The sequence below is a fragment of the Emys orbicularis genome, chromosome 7 (genome assembly GCF_028017835.1).
Source record: "Emys orbicularis isolate rEmyOrb1 chromosome 7, rEmyOrb1.hap1, whole genome shotgun sequence".
NCBI lineage: Eukaryota > Metazoa > Chordata > Testudines > Emydidae > Emys > Emys orbicularis.
This window is the reverse complement of record NC_088689.1, coordinates 34,687,010-34,702,071: the sequence shown is the minus strand read 5'-3', so window position 1 is coordinate 34,702,071 and position 15,062 is coordinate 34,687,010. Positions and strand designations below refer to the sequence as shown.

The following is a 15,062-nucleotide window of genomic DNA, read 5'->3' as shown; positions in this document are numbered from 1 at the left end:
TCCGATACTGCGGCTTTAAAAATATGTCAAGGGTATCTAGTGCTCTGGATGAGCATCCTTTGTGGCGGCTTATCTTTTAGGGTGGAACAAAAAATAAAAATGTTCTCCAGCTATGCAGATCAGCTACACAAAAATGTCCTTTATTTTGTATAAGTATTTGACTCTGTCCTTCATTTACTTAAGACCTGAGAGTTGTGGCTTGACCTGGCTTTCATTTCCTGAAACCAACCTGCCTTTTTCCTTTCCTACTTTAGTCAGAAGCAATTGTGAAATAATGCCAAAATGGAAGAGTCCGTCTGTTAAAGCTAGTGCCAGATTGTAATATGAGAGCCAGGCCACACACCCCTGGGGCAACATCCTGGTACCTGTCAGCCAGTGGCAGCCCTTTCTTGTGAGTTTGATGTAGGTCTATCTCAGCACTTCTAAAGAGTCCTGGGATTGACTGGTGGGCAGGAGGGGCACCACTCATAAAATATGGCTGTGGGTGGAAGCAGGCTTTTTTCCTGAAAAAAGAGAAAACTTTGTGCTTCATTAGAACCTTTCATCCAAGAATCTCAAAATGCTTGTTTCAGCACACTGAGAAGTAGGTAAGGAAAGTACTTCAGTTCAGTGACCTTGGAAATGGTATTAAAAATCACAATTTCTATATTTTGTTGTTTTCAAAACCTAAGTGCAAAAAGTAACTGTTGAAGACTGTATAACTGAACATTGAACAGGAATTCTGCATTATAAAGTATTTTGGGAAAGAGAATATCCACAATTGTCTATTAAAATGACTTCTGTTTCTTCAACCAATTTTCTTCAAGAGCGATATGCTTTCAAGCTGCTGGAAAAGCAGATGTAGAAATAAGCATACTTCTGAAGGCCTTGGTCAGGTATTGAACCTCTTTGTCTGGTATAGATGAGCAGGTTTCATCTAACATAGAGTTGTTTGTGCTGTAGATGAGTACTTTAGAGATACTTTTATACTGAAATACTCCCTCTTCATACCCCATTTAGCATTTAGAGAAGTCAAAATAACATTGCAATGCCACTGAACTAAAATTAGTACCTTCTAGGACTATTTTCTTATCTGAATTTTATTGTTACCTATTTTTTTTAGTCTGGACAATTTTCTATTCTAATATATTTCCAATTTTTTTCTAAATTGGACACAGACCAAAGAGGAAAACATAAAAAAAATAAAAAAAAATAAAAAAAATCAGTCTTCAACAAACCTGAATATCAGAGTTAAAAGTACTGAATTATTTTGTTTATATTTTTCTGAAACTTCCAAACTATGACCTTCAAGACACAAGGTTGAAATTAGTGGATAAATGTCAGGCATAACTGGTGGTAACATATTTTCAGCACTAAGACTAGAGGAGGAGAAGGAAAAAACGCCTTAGATACCTAAAAAGTGCATGTGTGAGGGTTGGTTTTAGTTGAGACTTATTTAGCAGGTTTAACATTTCAAATTAACAGTTTAACAGAGGCTTCCATGTTTAATTCAGCAACTTCGTTCTTCACCTTATTAGCCCTTCGTTCCCTGCACAATTAGGTTTGCTTGACAGCCCATGTACCTGAAATCACTCCTATGTGCTCTCTCTTTCTAAAAGAACCCAGCCACAAGTAAGTGTTATCAAAATCCCATGCCAGGATTTTCAACTAATATATTTGATTATATCTTTTGGTTGAACTGTCAGTGTGCAATCTTGCTTTACACAGATCTTGAAAGAAAAGTTTATTATACATGGAAGTGACCTCACATCCCAAAATAGAAGATGCCTTACACTGACAGCTCAACAATGGTAAAATGCTGAATTTACATCAGAAAGCTAAATTTACATTCATTTATTGAGTGACTTCCAACTTTAGTTTTAAGATATTTGACAAAAGAGCACCCATACAGATGAAATGGTGGAGAAGAAAAATAGCAAATGTCAGAATGGGATAACTACCATTATTTCCAGTTGCCTTTAATTCAGAAGATTTAGACTTTGATTTAGGTGTGAATAAATATCTCTATTATGTACCACTCAGGAAATGCTGGCTAGTAGCTCATTAATATCTGACTATAGCACTTCAGATGTTGGTTGCTTCTTTAATATGCATAACACTGCTACTTCTCCCAGAAGAAATTTTGTAACCTAGATACAAATTGCAGTTGAAGTTTACATATACTTCATTTTCTTAGGACTTTGTCAAGAGTGAAAACAAGAAAAATGCCACACCTACAGCTGATGTTAGTTCACCTATAAAGACCAGTTCTGCTAAAATCAACAAGAAGAAAATGGTTTGTTTTATTTTATTCTTCAAGTTGGTTTGGACATTTTTATGTGAATATAGATATATGCAAATAATTAAGGGGCTTTGAAAAGGAACTTTTTGGTTTTACTAAGCAGTATTTTCACTTTATGTATATACTTGTCTGGCCTCCCCATACCATCTTATGGTGCCATCCCATTAGATTCTGCAAGTTAGTCAAAGATGGTAAATCTGTATTAGGCAGGGAGATCTTTAAGGAATACCTGGATGCTACAGGTAGTGGTGTAGGTGATTCTGTTGCACAGCTTCTCTCATTCATTACTCGTGGGCTAATGCCCCTCACCTGTGGAACTTGGAGGTGGTCCAGTCTTGTTGCTGGAGGCTCCAGGACTAGGCTCTGCCCTTCAGCTCAGGCCCCTCCAGATTTTCTGCCTCCAATGGTGGCACAAGTTGGTGGTTCAGTTTCTCCCAGCCACTTGGTTTTAAAACCTTGGTTTTTATTCATTTTTGTGCAGTTGTGGTGATAATCTTCCTCCTCCTCCTTCCCTGGGTTGGGTAAATAGCAGCATAATGATTTCAAACACTTGGATCTGCAGCTGGAGCACCACCTTTTCAGACTCCTCTGCCCTCACTCAGGCATGGCAGAGCTGTCCTGCAAACATCTGACTTAAATCTAAGAAGTGCCCCTGACATGAGGCAGCACTTACAGGCTTTACAGAGGGTGAATTTGCCCTGCCTGTGGCCAGCCAGCTGACACATGCCCCTGAGTACCTCTGACAATTTTTGTGATTCTCCTATCAATTTTTTCTCTTTATAAAATGAGTTTCTCTCCACTGTTGCTGTGCTAAGAACTTTCATAAACAGAGGAAACTGGTTAGCTAAATTAGTAATGGTATTTGTAATGAAGTATCATCTACAGGCCCAAATCATGTCAAGCTAGGAGCATTTGAGGTAGGTGCTGTGCAAAGGCATAGTTATACACGGTCACACCTAGTCCTGGATTTGTGTAGACCAGGGGTCGGCAACCTACGGCACGCGTGCCAAACACGGCACGCGAGCCGATTCTGAGTGGCACGCTGCTGCCCACTGAGAGGAGGGGCGGAGGGGCCGGAAAGCGCCACGCTGGGGGAAGAAGGGGGAGGGGGAAGCTTGGCTGCCGCAGGATCAAGCTTCTGCCTCCTGCCCCCGCAGGGGAGAGCGGTGTGGGGGGGGTCCCGGCCCCCCACCGCACTCAGCCCCCCCGCCCACCGCTCTCCCCTGCGGGGGCAGGAGGCAGAAGCTTGGTCCTGCGGCAGCCACGCTCCCCCCCCCCCCCCCGTTTCTTCGCACAACATGGTGCATTCCAGCCCCTCCTCCTCCCAGAGGAGCAGAGCCGAGCGCAGCGTGCTGGCTGTTCCGTAGAGCAGGCAGAGCGAGGTAGGGAAGGGCCTGGGGGAAGGGGGTGGAACAGGTCATATCCCTCCCAGCCCCCTGCCATGAGCCGCTCAGGGCAGGGGGCTGGGAGCACCTCCACAAGCCGAGCACCCCAGCCTTCTGCCCTGAACCCCCCCACCCCAACACACACCCATCCCTCTGCCCTGCACCCCCACAGCCCCATTTCTCTGCCCTGCATCTCCACACACCCCAGCCCTCTGCCCTGAACCCCCCACACACCCAGCCTTGTGCCCTGCACCTCCACACACCCCAGCCCTCTGCCCTGATCTCGAGTCCCCCCCCGCACCCAGGCCTCTGCCCTGACCCCCCCCCCCCCCAGCCTTGTGCCCTGCACCTCCACACACCCCAGCCCTGTGCCCTGACCTCGAGTCCCGTCCCCCCCCCCGTCCTCCCCTCCCCAACACCCAGCCCTCTGCCCTGAACCCCCCACCCCCCACCCAGCGGGCTGAGCAGGCTGGCGGCGTAAGATCAGCATTTTAATTTAATTTTAAATGAAGCTTCTTAAACATTTTGAAAACCTTGTTTACTTTACATACAACAATAGTTTAGTTATATAATATACACTTAGAGAGAGACCCCTTCTAAAAAAACGTTAAAATGTATTACCGGCACGCGAAACCTTAAATTAAAGTGAATAAATGAAGACTCGGCACACCACTTCTGAAAGGTTGCCTACCCCTGGTGTAGACCAACCTTTGTAGCTACGTAGCAAGAGCCCCACTGATTTTAAAAGGGATCCCCATGGACACAAAGGTGTGCCTAAATGATCCTATAGAAGAATCCGGGCCTAAATTAAGTCAAGAAACAACAAATGGGAAAACAGGGGAATGTTCTGTTCAGGGGAAACCCTGAAACTAACTAGGCACGATGCTGCCTAATACCCAATAACAGTAAAATAGCAGACAAATAATTTCCTTGAATCTTTCAGTCATAGTAGAGCAGGTAATTCCAGACAAGTGTGATTTATTTATTTTAAGTTCTGCCTTACAATTGTTTAATGTTGCTGAGTGCTATTAAACTGCCACCATTTCCCACCATATATAAGGGTGAAACAATCCATGTATGTCCCAAAAATTGTTTGGAAGGTACTTTGAAATCCTCTGAAGTGCAACAAAATTGTGTGGTTTTAAAGCTTTCACAGAGTAAGTATCAACATGCACACAATACATGGAGTGAAATCCTGGCCCCCATGAAGTCAATGGGAATTTTGCCACTGATTTCAGTGAGGCCAGGACCCCTGGTTTTTGTAATGTTGTTTATACCTTGGTGGATTTTTGTGTTGCAAAACATTTGTTTTGTTAAACTCTGTTGCAGCCTGAATATTCAGATTGACTTTGCTATGCATATTAGTATATACACGAGTGTCCTTAGTCCTCAAAGAAAGGGTACAGAGTTAGGTATAAATTAATAACTGCAGTCCATATGTAATGTTAAAAAGTAAAAATGAGCCATCTGATTATCAAACTTAATTTGTGGACTAAAAGATAAGTGAAATTGTGGTTCTCTACTTAAAATATTAACTAGTATTTCTGTTTAGGTGGCCACTACACAATCATTTAGAAAGGAATACCCCTTAAGAAAACAAGTATCAACTTCAAGTACAAAGTCAACTCAGAAAAAAGATGGAACCCTACAAAAGCTTGGAGATTTCTTTCAAAGTTCTCCTACAATTATTCACTCCAAAGGTTTGTATAGAGCAAACTAGAAGACCTCTCTTTTTCTGTGATTCCTGTTAGAAAATGTAGAAAGAGGACAAGTGGCTAAAGTAATATATTGGCTTGCAAATGTGGCATAGTAACTGCTTCACAAATGCAATGTATAGCTGTTTGTTCTGCAGCCCAGGTTCTTCCACAATTCTGGACATCTGGGCCACGTTCCTCTCTCTCTGCAGCTCACAAAGGTTGAGCAACGTTTTGGGCATGGTCTGGCCATACCCCCTCTGCTCCTGCTTGCTGCCAGATTCTCTGCCGCCGCAGCAGTGGACAGTTTCTTTTGCTCTTGCCCTTACTTCTTCTAATTTAACTTTTCTGCCCAGATTTTTGGGCAGTGGGGAGCAGTTGTTCTCCCTCCTTGATATTCCTCCTTCTCCCTGGGTCAGTTAACCCTTCAGGGGTTTAACCCTCCCTGAGCCTCTGCTGCAGTGTCTCCCTTCTGGCTTCTCTGCCCCTCAGAGGCATGGCAGAGCAGCCAAGAAAGCACTGGGTTAAATCCTAGCGGTGCTCTATATGTGAGGAACCCTTCCCAGGCTTGGCAGAAACCAAATTGTGCCCAGCCTGCACTCAACCTTCTGTCCCTAACTCCGCTAGGTCCCAGGGCTGTGAGGCAGGCAGGCAGGTGGAGTCCCCTACACACCGAGGCAGCCGCCGTATACGGTCTTTCATAATGACAAGGTCCAGCTCCGCCCACACCCTGCATTCCTCCCGAAGGTGGTCTCCGCCTACCACATGGGTCAGGACATTTTTCTACCAGTCCTCTGCACCAAGCTTCATGCGACTAGTGAGGAGCGCCATCTCCACACACTCGATGTGAGGCGGGCTCTGGCTTTCTACCTCGAGCGGACCAAGCCGTTCAGAAAGTCCTCGCAACTGTTCGTCGCCTCGGCTGAGCGCGCGAGAGGCCCGTAGATTTCCACTCAGCGGCTTTCCAACTGGCTCACTTCGTGCATCTGCTCCTGTTATGAGCTGGCGGGTGTCCCCCCACCGCCCATTGTGAGGGCGCACTTGACCCCGGGCGCAGGCCTCGTCGGCTGCCTTCGTCGCCCACATCCCTATACAGGACATCTGTAGGGCTGCCACGTGGTCTTCGGTTCACACGTTCACCTCGCACTATACGATAGTCTCCCAAATCAGGGATGACGCCAGGTTCGGCAGGGCGGTACTTCGTCCCGAGAACTTGTGAACTCCTACCCACCTCCAGAAGGTATAGCTTGCAATCACCTATTGTGGAATACACATGAGCAATCACTCGAAGAAGAAAAGACAGTTACCTTTTTGTAACTGGTGTTCTTCGAGATGTGTTGCTCATGTCTATTCCACATCCTGCCCTCCTTCCCCTCTGTTGGAGTTGTCTGGCAAGAAGGAACTGAGGGTGGGGGGACCGCACAGCTCCCCTTATACCGCGCAGCTCCCCTTATACCGCGGCAGGCAGGCGCCACTCCAGGGGATGCGGGGGGCGCTCCCCCCTTACGGGTACTGCTAGGGGAAAAACTTCTGGCACCAGTGCACGTGGTGAGCACACACACCTATTGTGGCATAGACATGAGCAACACATCTCAAAGAACACCAGTTACGAAAAGGTAACTGTCCTATCTCAGGAAGTACGTCCCAGGGGACCCCTGCAGAATGAAGAGGGGAGGCTTGTGGAGCCACAACTCCCTCCCACCTCAAGTCTTAAAGTGGGTCCTGAGCATTCTGGGGAAAGAAACAGGTCTTTTAATCAACCTCCCTCCCAAGTCAGCCAGGATGGCTTGGATAATGAATTCCCATTCCCCTCCCAGCAGGAGAGGATTCTGAGACAAACCTCTTGAGAGGGCTCTAGGCCCTAAAGAAGGTAAGCCACAAGAGGCCTCACCAAAGCCACAGAGACCTTCTGCATTCCCAAAGCACGCAAATAAGATTATTAAAAACTAAAAAGGGAAAGCAAAAACCCAAATAATCCAGAGATATGAGTCCTTTGACTCCTCCCTCTCCTCTACTGAGGAAGGCAAGTTACCTGGCTCAGAAACCTGAACAGGCTTCTGTAAGCCTCAGTGTAAATTTCTCCTCTCAAAATCCTCCCCGAGGCTGCAGTATCCCTTCACTCCTCCTTCAAAGAACCAGCCGGATAAAGGCAAGCCTATTAACAAGAGCAATCTCAGGGTCTATAAAATTCAAGAACCGAAGAGCTCTATTGCTGAGACACCAAAGGTTGATGCTCCTATAGCATCCCTGACCAGGGACATGATTATTCCCTCTGAAGGGGAGTTCTACCCTAAGGAACCCATGGATAGAAAGATGAAGCCCACTCTCAAAAAGGGCTCTGAAGCCACCTTCACCACCCTCCTGTGTGTCCCTGGCAGCAACCTGCTTTGCAGAAGCTTCTCATTTCTGGCTAGAAGATCTCAAAGCCTTAGGGTGATCTTTCCTTAACTTCAGCTCCACTTTAAAGAGAGTCTCTCTAGCAACCACAGCATTTGTAGCTGAAGCCTCAATGGATGCAATGAGGTTCTCCGCCTGAGCCATGGCTTCCACCTCGTTAGCCAGGTGCCACCGATGGCTTTGACCTTGGAGTGTGGATATTCACTCTAAGCAGGTCCCAAGCTTGGCCAAGTTTACAGGCTCCCTCCTTTAGGGAAAAAGCTGGGATGCAGTGGTGGTTAACAATGCAGCAAATCCAGACAATCTCTCCCCTCCCCACTAAGCATCCTCGGGAGACACTATAGTCCAGCCTTCAAACAGAGGAGATCCTTCCCTTGTCAGCACAGAAGTGCCAGCAAAGGGGCAACAGATTTCCAAAGGGACAACAGTGGAATCACAGTCCAAGGGGAAAGTCCAGATGAACGTCCGCCACACATAAAATCCACTTTGACAGATCACATAGGCTTCCTCCCAGAGCTGAAGCTAAGGGGACGGATTTCCCATTTCCTAGCGGAATGGTTTTCATACACCACTGACAAGTGGGTCAGGGAGATAGTGAGCCAGGGATACTCCATCGAGCTGCAGGCTCCACTCCATCTTTTCCTTCTTGCAGTCACCCAGCTTCAACGACCCTGTAAAACACAATCTGATCCAGAACAAAATATATCCGCTTCTGGATATGGGAATTATAGTGTCCCTCAGAAGAAAGATTCCCCAGGTTCTACTCCATCTTCTTCATTGTACAGAAGTACAGGGGGTGGGGAGGTGTCAGAGCCATTCTCAACCTCAAAAGTCTCAAGTGGAGGAACAAAATAAAGTTTCAGATGGAGACCCTGGCTATGGTCTCATCCTTGTCCCAGGAGCACTTCTTGATTTCAGTAGATGTAACTGACGCATATCTGCATATCCCCATCAGACTGTGTCACCACAGATTTCTGAGGTTCGCCTGCAGCAGGAAATATTAACAGTACCGAGTACAGGCCAAGTAGGAGTGTTCGTCCCCCAGGGTTTTTTAAAAGGTGGGAGTGGGGGTGGCAATAGCGAGACTCAGGTTGCAGGGAATTCACCAGTACCCTCGATGACTACATGATCTGAGCTCCATCACAGTCAGCAGTACACAGGATTTTCCAGGAGCATGGCTTCGTCAGTGCCAACAGAAGTTCTCTGGTTCCATCCAGGAATTTGTTTTCTTACTCCCGAGCTGCAGGAGGCCTACTATAGCACTATTCCTCCAACTGCTATGATTCCTGGTGTCGTGCATAGGGACGCTCCATGGGCACAATCACGCATTAGTATGAATGCTTGAAAACTTCTAAAGATGTGGGACCACGCCCCAGAACATCAAGTACAGGTTCTAACACAGATGTTCGACTTCTTATAATGTTGGTCGCCCTATAACAGTGACTGTAAAAGCATGCCCATCTGCCTTCCAGATCCTTTAATCCTTGGAACCAATGCCAGCCTGGAGGGCTCGGGCGCTCATTTGGAGACCCAAACAGCCCAGGGCATCTAGAGTGAGGAGGAAAAGGCTCACAACATAAAGTTCCTAGAGCTGAGAGTAATTAAGCTAATTCTGCAAAGGTTCCAGCCCACCTTAATGGGGAACCATTACCTGATTCAATCAGACAATATGACTACGGTCACCTATTTAAATACCCAAGGAGGAACAAGGAGTCCAGCATTACACGCAGAAGCAATGGAAATTAATGGGGTGGGTGGAACAGTTCCTCCTTTCCCTCAGAGTGATCCACATCAAAGAAACCTGAACCAAAAGGCAGACTGGCTCTGCCAGCCCAGGATTAACAACTCCAAGTGGTGCCTGAATCAGGAGGTTTTCAATTTCATCGTTCAGATGTTCGGCCTCCCCAACCTGTTCGCAAACTGTATGAAATGCAAACAGGCCAAAATACTTCACAAGGGAGGCAGACCCCAGATCCATGGGGACAGATGCCTTACCACACAGTTGGCCACAGGTCACACTTTACACATTTTCACTCTTTTCCACTACTGGGAAAGGAAGTCCAAATATTAAAACAAGAACAGGCAACAGTAATACTGATAACTCTTCATTGGTCAAAGATCTTGGTTCTCAGACCTGATGGAGCTGAAACTCCACCTTCTGTGGAGATCACATGTCCTCTCATAAGGTCCTCTTCTTCATCCAAACTCAAAATGATTTCAACTAATAGCCTGGCTATTGAGAGGGAATCACTAGAAGGTCTCAGTCTGTCCTCCAGTGTCATTAAAATATTGCTTTAGTCTAGGAGAGTATCCACACTAAAAGCATACTCTTCTCTCTGGTCCAGATTCAACAACTGGTGCCAAGAGCACAATGCAAATCCCAGAAATCCAGGAATTCCAACCATTCTGGACATTCTCCAAGAAGGAATAGACAGAGGCCTTCAGCCCAGGACCATTGCGCATCAGATGTCTGCTCTTAGTAGTGTGTTATTTTCAGGATCCTCTGGCTCCCTGGCAAACAGTCCACAGGTAACCAGATTCCTTCAAGCAAAGTAGCCAGATCTGCAATGGGATCTTCTGCTAGCTTTGAGGGCCCTGACAAGCCATCCCTTCAAGCTTCTGACTTCAGTGTAGGCCTTTAATTTATCCATTAAGGCTGGTTTCTTAGTAGCTGTCCTGTCTGCCAGGCAAGAATTGGAGATGGCAGCCGTATCTATACAAGAACCTTACACATGTTCTATGAGTACAAGTGGTGCTTTTGACACCAGAATCCTTTCTTCTGAAGGTAAATTCCTCCATCCACACTTCTCAAGAAGTTGTGCTTCCGTTGTTCTGTCCAAAACCACAATATCCAACTGAAAAAGGCATGGCACACCTTAGATGTCAGAAGAATGTCGAAAGTCTATCTGAAGTAAACAGAATCCATGAGAAAATCAGGTTCCCTATTTGTGTCTTTCGATCCGAAATGCCAGGGACTCAGATTCTAAGTCCTATTGTGGAAGCCTACAAATCACTAGAGGCTTCTGTCCTAGCAAGGATCAAGGCACACTCCACAAGATCCTTAACAACCTCAAGAGCAGAACGAGCAAGTGTGTCACTTCAGAAATTTGAAAACTGCCACTTCGTCTCCAGCATTAAGAACTACAAGGTGGACCTTCTGTCTTCTACAGAGGCCTCCTTTGGCAGGAAGGTGCTGCAGGTGATGGCCCAGAAATAATACAGACTCTTGAACAAGCTGACAAAAAGGGGAGTATTTCTTTCCTACCAACTTTTGTTTCATAACCCTCCCTACATCTGTTTACTGCTTGCGACTCCCCAAACATCCAGAAGTGTGGGAGATGCTGGGGAGCAAAATAAAACATTTCTTCTTGATGATTTTCCATTCTGCTAGCAGCATCTTCCACAATACTGCCAACGCTGGACGGCTCATGAGTCAAGGGTGAGGTATTGGAAGGGTTACCATATGACCATCTTCTTTGGTCTAATGTACATAGTAGTTTTATCTCTGGAATATTTGTTAATGTTATGCAAATTTTATAGTTTGGGAATAACTCATCTGGCAGCAAACAGGAGCAGAGAAGGCATGGCCAGACCATGCAGTGCCAGAATGCTGATCTGCCTCTGTAAATTGCAGAGAAAGGAGAGCAGCCCAGACATCCAGAATTGTGGGAGACGCAGCTTGCAGAAAGGAAACTTTTGGTAGGAAATTTTCTGTTCTCTTGAGCATACTTTATCAGCCTCTCTTAAGTTTGGCTGTGTTGGATGTAAATGAAAAGCACAACTATTGTTTTATTTTAGCTTTTCTAATTTAAAAACAGAATTACTGCCCAATAAAGCATCGTAAGATGAATAAAGTATTTGCCATTCTTTATTGTTGTTTGTTTCTATAGTAGTTGTGATCAGCGCCTATTTTATTAGGCACTGTACAAACAAAAAAGACAGTCTCTGCCCCAGGGAACTCTCAATCTAAGATTCAGTAAAAATGTAACAGATAAACAGTGGGGTGGGGAGGACAAGATTATAACTAGGCTTGGAAGGATTAGATTTGTATCGATAAATGTCAGTAAACATTGATTTCACCGTACACATGCAAACAGACAAAATATTTCTTTTGCTGATAATCGAAATTTACAGATAGGCAAAATAAGAAAAATGCAGCTTGAGAACTTATTAGGGTTTGATTTTAAGGCTATTTACTTGGTTTATATTTTGATGTGTGATTTTGACAACTTGTGTTTGAACAGTTATAAACTTCTAACTTTTTGTACTCTAATGTCATTACATTATTGTCTGAGTCCTCTAAGGGATTTTTTTTTAAAGTGCTTTAAAAATTGATAGTCTACATTGGGGAAAAAAAAGAATTCTGCATGTGCATAAATTTTTCAAAACAATAATGCTCACCATTTTGAATTGAGTTTATAATAGGGCATGATTCTGAAATTTATTTCACCTGGATAGGTAAGAGTAATTTCAAGGAAGTCAGTGGGATTGCTGTACAATTGATAGTGGAATCAAACTCCAAATCTGTCCCTTCCTAGGAAGTGAAAAAATTACTTAATTTCTTAATTTGGCTTAATTTATTTGGCACACGCAGGTTTGCTGTAATCCATATTTTCTAAATCTCTTTTAAAAATCAAATGTGTCTGTATAGTAAAGCAAGGTTTTATTCAAACTATTTCGTCTTTAAAAACCTTTTCAGCTGTGATTAGAGGAATATATACAAGCTTTTTAAATATTCCCTTGATTCCTTCTAATAAATGCTCTTTTTGTTTAAAAATAATAAAATATTGATTAAAATAAAATGTCTTGTAGCAAAGAAGCTGATTGCAACAATAAGCTCCCCCAAAACTACAGAAGTGGAAACTCACAAAGCAAAGGAGCTCAAGCCGAAACGAACTAAGCGAAAGCTGTACTCAACTGACATTTCCTTTCCTTTAGACATTCCTGGTGATGTGGTAAGTGACATACTTTCCACACACGCTGCAGTGAGATAAGTTAAGATAAGTCAACCTGAGATATAGTCAATTTACAAAAATGAGTTAAAAATAGTGACATGTACTTCAGTTCCCCCAACTCCATTTTGCCAATCTTCATGGTTTTACAGATGCATCTTTTTTCTCCTCTTGACTCTCCTCTCTTTGCAGCTGTTTGTAAGACCTATATAAATGGGAGAAGCTGAGTTGCTCTACAGGGGATATAGTGAAAGTGCAGCCAAATGCACAAACTGACCCATTCCTTTCTCTAGTCATAATCATTTTGGTGTGGGGCAACAGAAATGTTTTCAGCTATTGTAGTTAACAAGAAGATATTTTTGTTTTCAGTTGACTGCATCAATTTAAATGTAAAAGGAAAATGATAAATGGAAATGGATACCTATATCACTAATTAATGAATAAGGAAAATGCTTGATTTAAACCCTGAGGATGAGATTCTGTGCTGCATCACTAAGACCACAGGCCTGTCCAAGCTATGGAAGTCTCCTGGAGCTCTGCCCTATGATTTGGAGCAATACCTAGAAGCTCCACAGCCTTGCATGCTGGGGCACCACACTGACACATCCCTCCTAGCACAGTCCCTGACATGTCCCATATGCCAAGGCTTGCAAGAGGGTCCTTGGAGGATAGCCATATGGCTCTCTGGAGTTCTTGCACTGGAGGAATGCTCTACCAGCTGGAAGCAGGGCTTTTAAGACCCCTTTATTCTGCTCTGGTCCTTTTCCCCATTGTGAAGGGGCCAGAGCAGGGAGTGAGGATCTCATTCTTATGTCTCAATCCTACAAATTCCTATGCAAATGAGTAATCCCATTAACTTTAGTGAGAGCAGTCTGAAGGGGGGGGGAGCGGGGCGCAGAAACCAGACTGCATAGGATCCAAGACACTGGACAAGCCAGGGAAGGTCAAGGGAAGATTAAACTTTTGTTTTTGTTTTGTTTTACATATTGTATGCAGTGGTGGTGTAGCCAAGTCAGTCCCAGGGTATTAGAGAGACAAGGTGGTTGGTAATACTTCACTCACCTCGTCTCACTTTTTTTTACTTTTTTACTTTTTATTTTGGTGAGTTAGTACTAGAAGTTTAGGAATGGAAATTGTTTCCAATCAGAATGGTTTCTATGGTTTTACAACTTATTCTCACATTAATTTCTATGCAAACATAGTCTGACACATCCTAGTCTTCGCTAGGATTTTTTTTTTTTTTCATGAAATTTATGTGGAGTTCTGTACATTGACCTAAGACTACTATGGATCCTTTAAAAAAAAAATTCAATAGCAATATTGTGCAATTTATTATGAATACAGCTCGGGGACACTAGAAAATTGGTGGGTGTTTTATGCAGCTAACTGCATAAATGACATTGACATACGATTCCATATTAAACATTTATCTGAGGAAAAGCAAAAATAACTTTCAAAATGTCTCATTTTTTTAGATTGTTATGGATCAAAAGGAAAAGGAAAGTGATCATCTAATCATCAAGCGACGACTGCGGTCAAAAACAGCAAGATAAATGGTCATGTAGAAGCATGTTTATATAATTCTTAATCAGGTCATATTTCTATTGTATTATTTTCAGTTGATTGTATATAATAAATTGTAGCTCCTTTATTATACTCCCATTCCCTCCGTATAGTTTTTCTTTTGTTTTAAACCTTCAGAAGTACTATATAAAATCGCAAATCCATTAAAGCTGAAATGTAGTTCAAAAAAGTTTTTACATCTGTGACTTGTTTTATAACTTGATGTCTTTTTAAAAGGGTCCAGGAAAGCCACTCTTAAGTGAACATAAGAACAGCCACACTGGGTCAGACCAATGGTCCATCTAGCCCAATATGCCGTCTTACGACAGTCACCAATGCCAGGTGCTTCAGAGAGAATGAACAGGCAATCATCAAGTAATCCTTCCCCAATCACCCATTCCCAGCTTCTGGGAAAGACAAGTTATATAGGGAGTATATCTGGTACTCAACCATGTAATCCCTCTATATATGTATGTGTGTGTATATATATATAATATATCTACACTACTGTATAAGGTATAAGCACAATACACTGAAGAATCTTTACTCTTTTCAGTCACTTAGGCAATTTTCAAAGTTTTACTGTTTGTGCCAAGATAGTGCTCAGTATGCTACAAATTAATTTTGCATACACCCAGCTCCATATGCCTTACTATTCACTAATTCATAACACAACATTTTCTCCTTATTCTGTTTTTTCCCTGCATTCTTAGCACATGCCAGAAGCCAGTAGAAGGTATTCTCAGACTTGGATGATAACCTTTTCCCTGACTCCTAAACCAAACTAGAG

At 43.7% G+C, this 15,062-nt stretch overlaps 1 protein-coding gene across 1 annotated transcript in view; it reads left to right on the top strand.

Annotated features, from left to right (window-relative positions):
- The window catches only part of KIF20B (kinesin family member 20B), a 79,488-nt gene extending 65,226 nt beyond the window's left edge, over positions 1 to 14,262 (top strand). The window contains exons 30-33 of the mRNA XM_065407838.1: positions 2,177 to 2,275; positions 5,219 to 5,366; positions 12,570 to 12,712; positions 14,185 to 14,262. Of these exons, the coding sequence (XP_065263910.1) occupies positions 2,177 to 2,275; positions 5,219 to 5,366; positions 12,570 to 12,712; positions 14,185 to 14,262 (468 nt within the window). The remainder of the gene's footprint in view (positions 1 to 2,176; positions 2,276 to 5,218; positions 5,367 to 12,569; positions 12,713 to 14,184) is intronic.
- Positions 14,263 to 15,062: the final 800 nt, after the last annotated feature.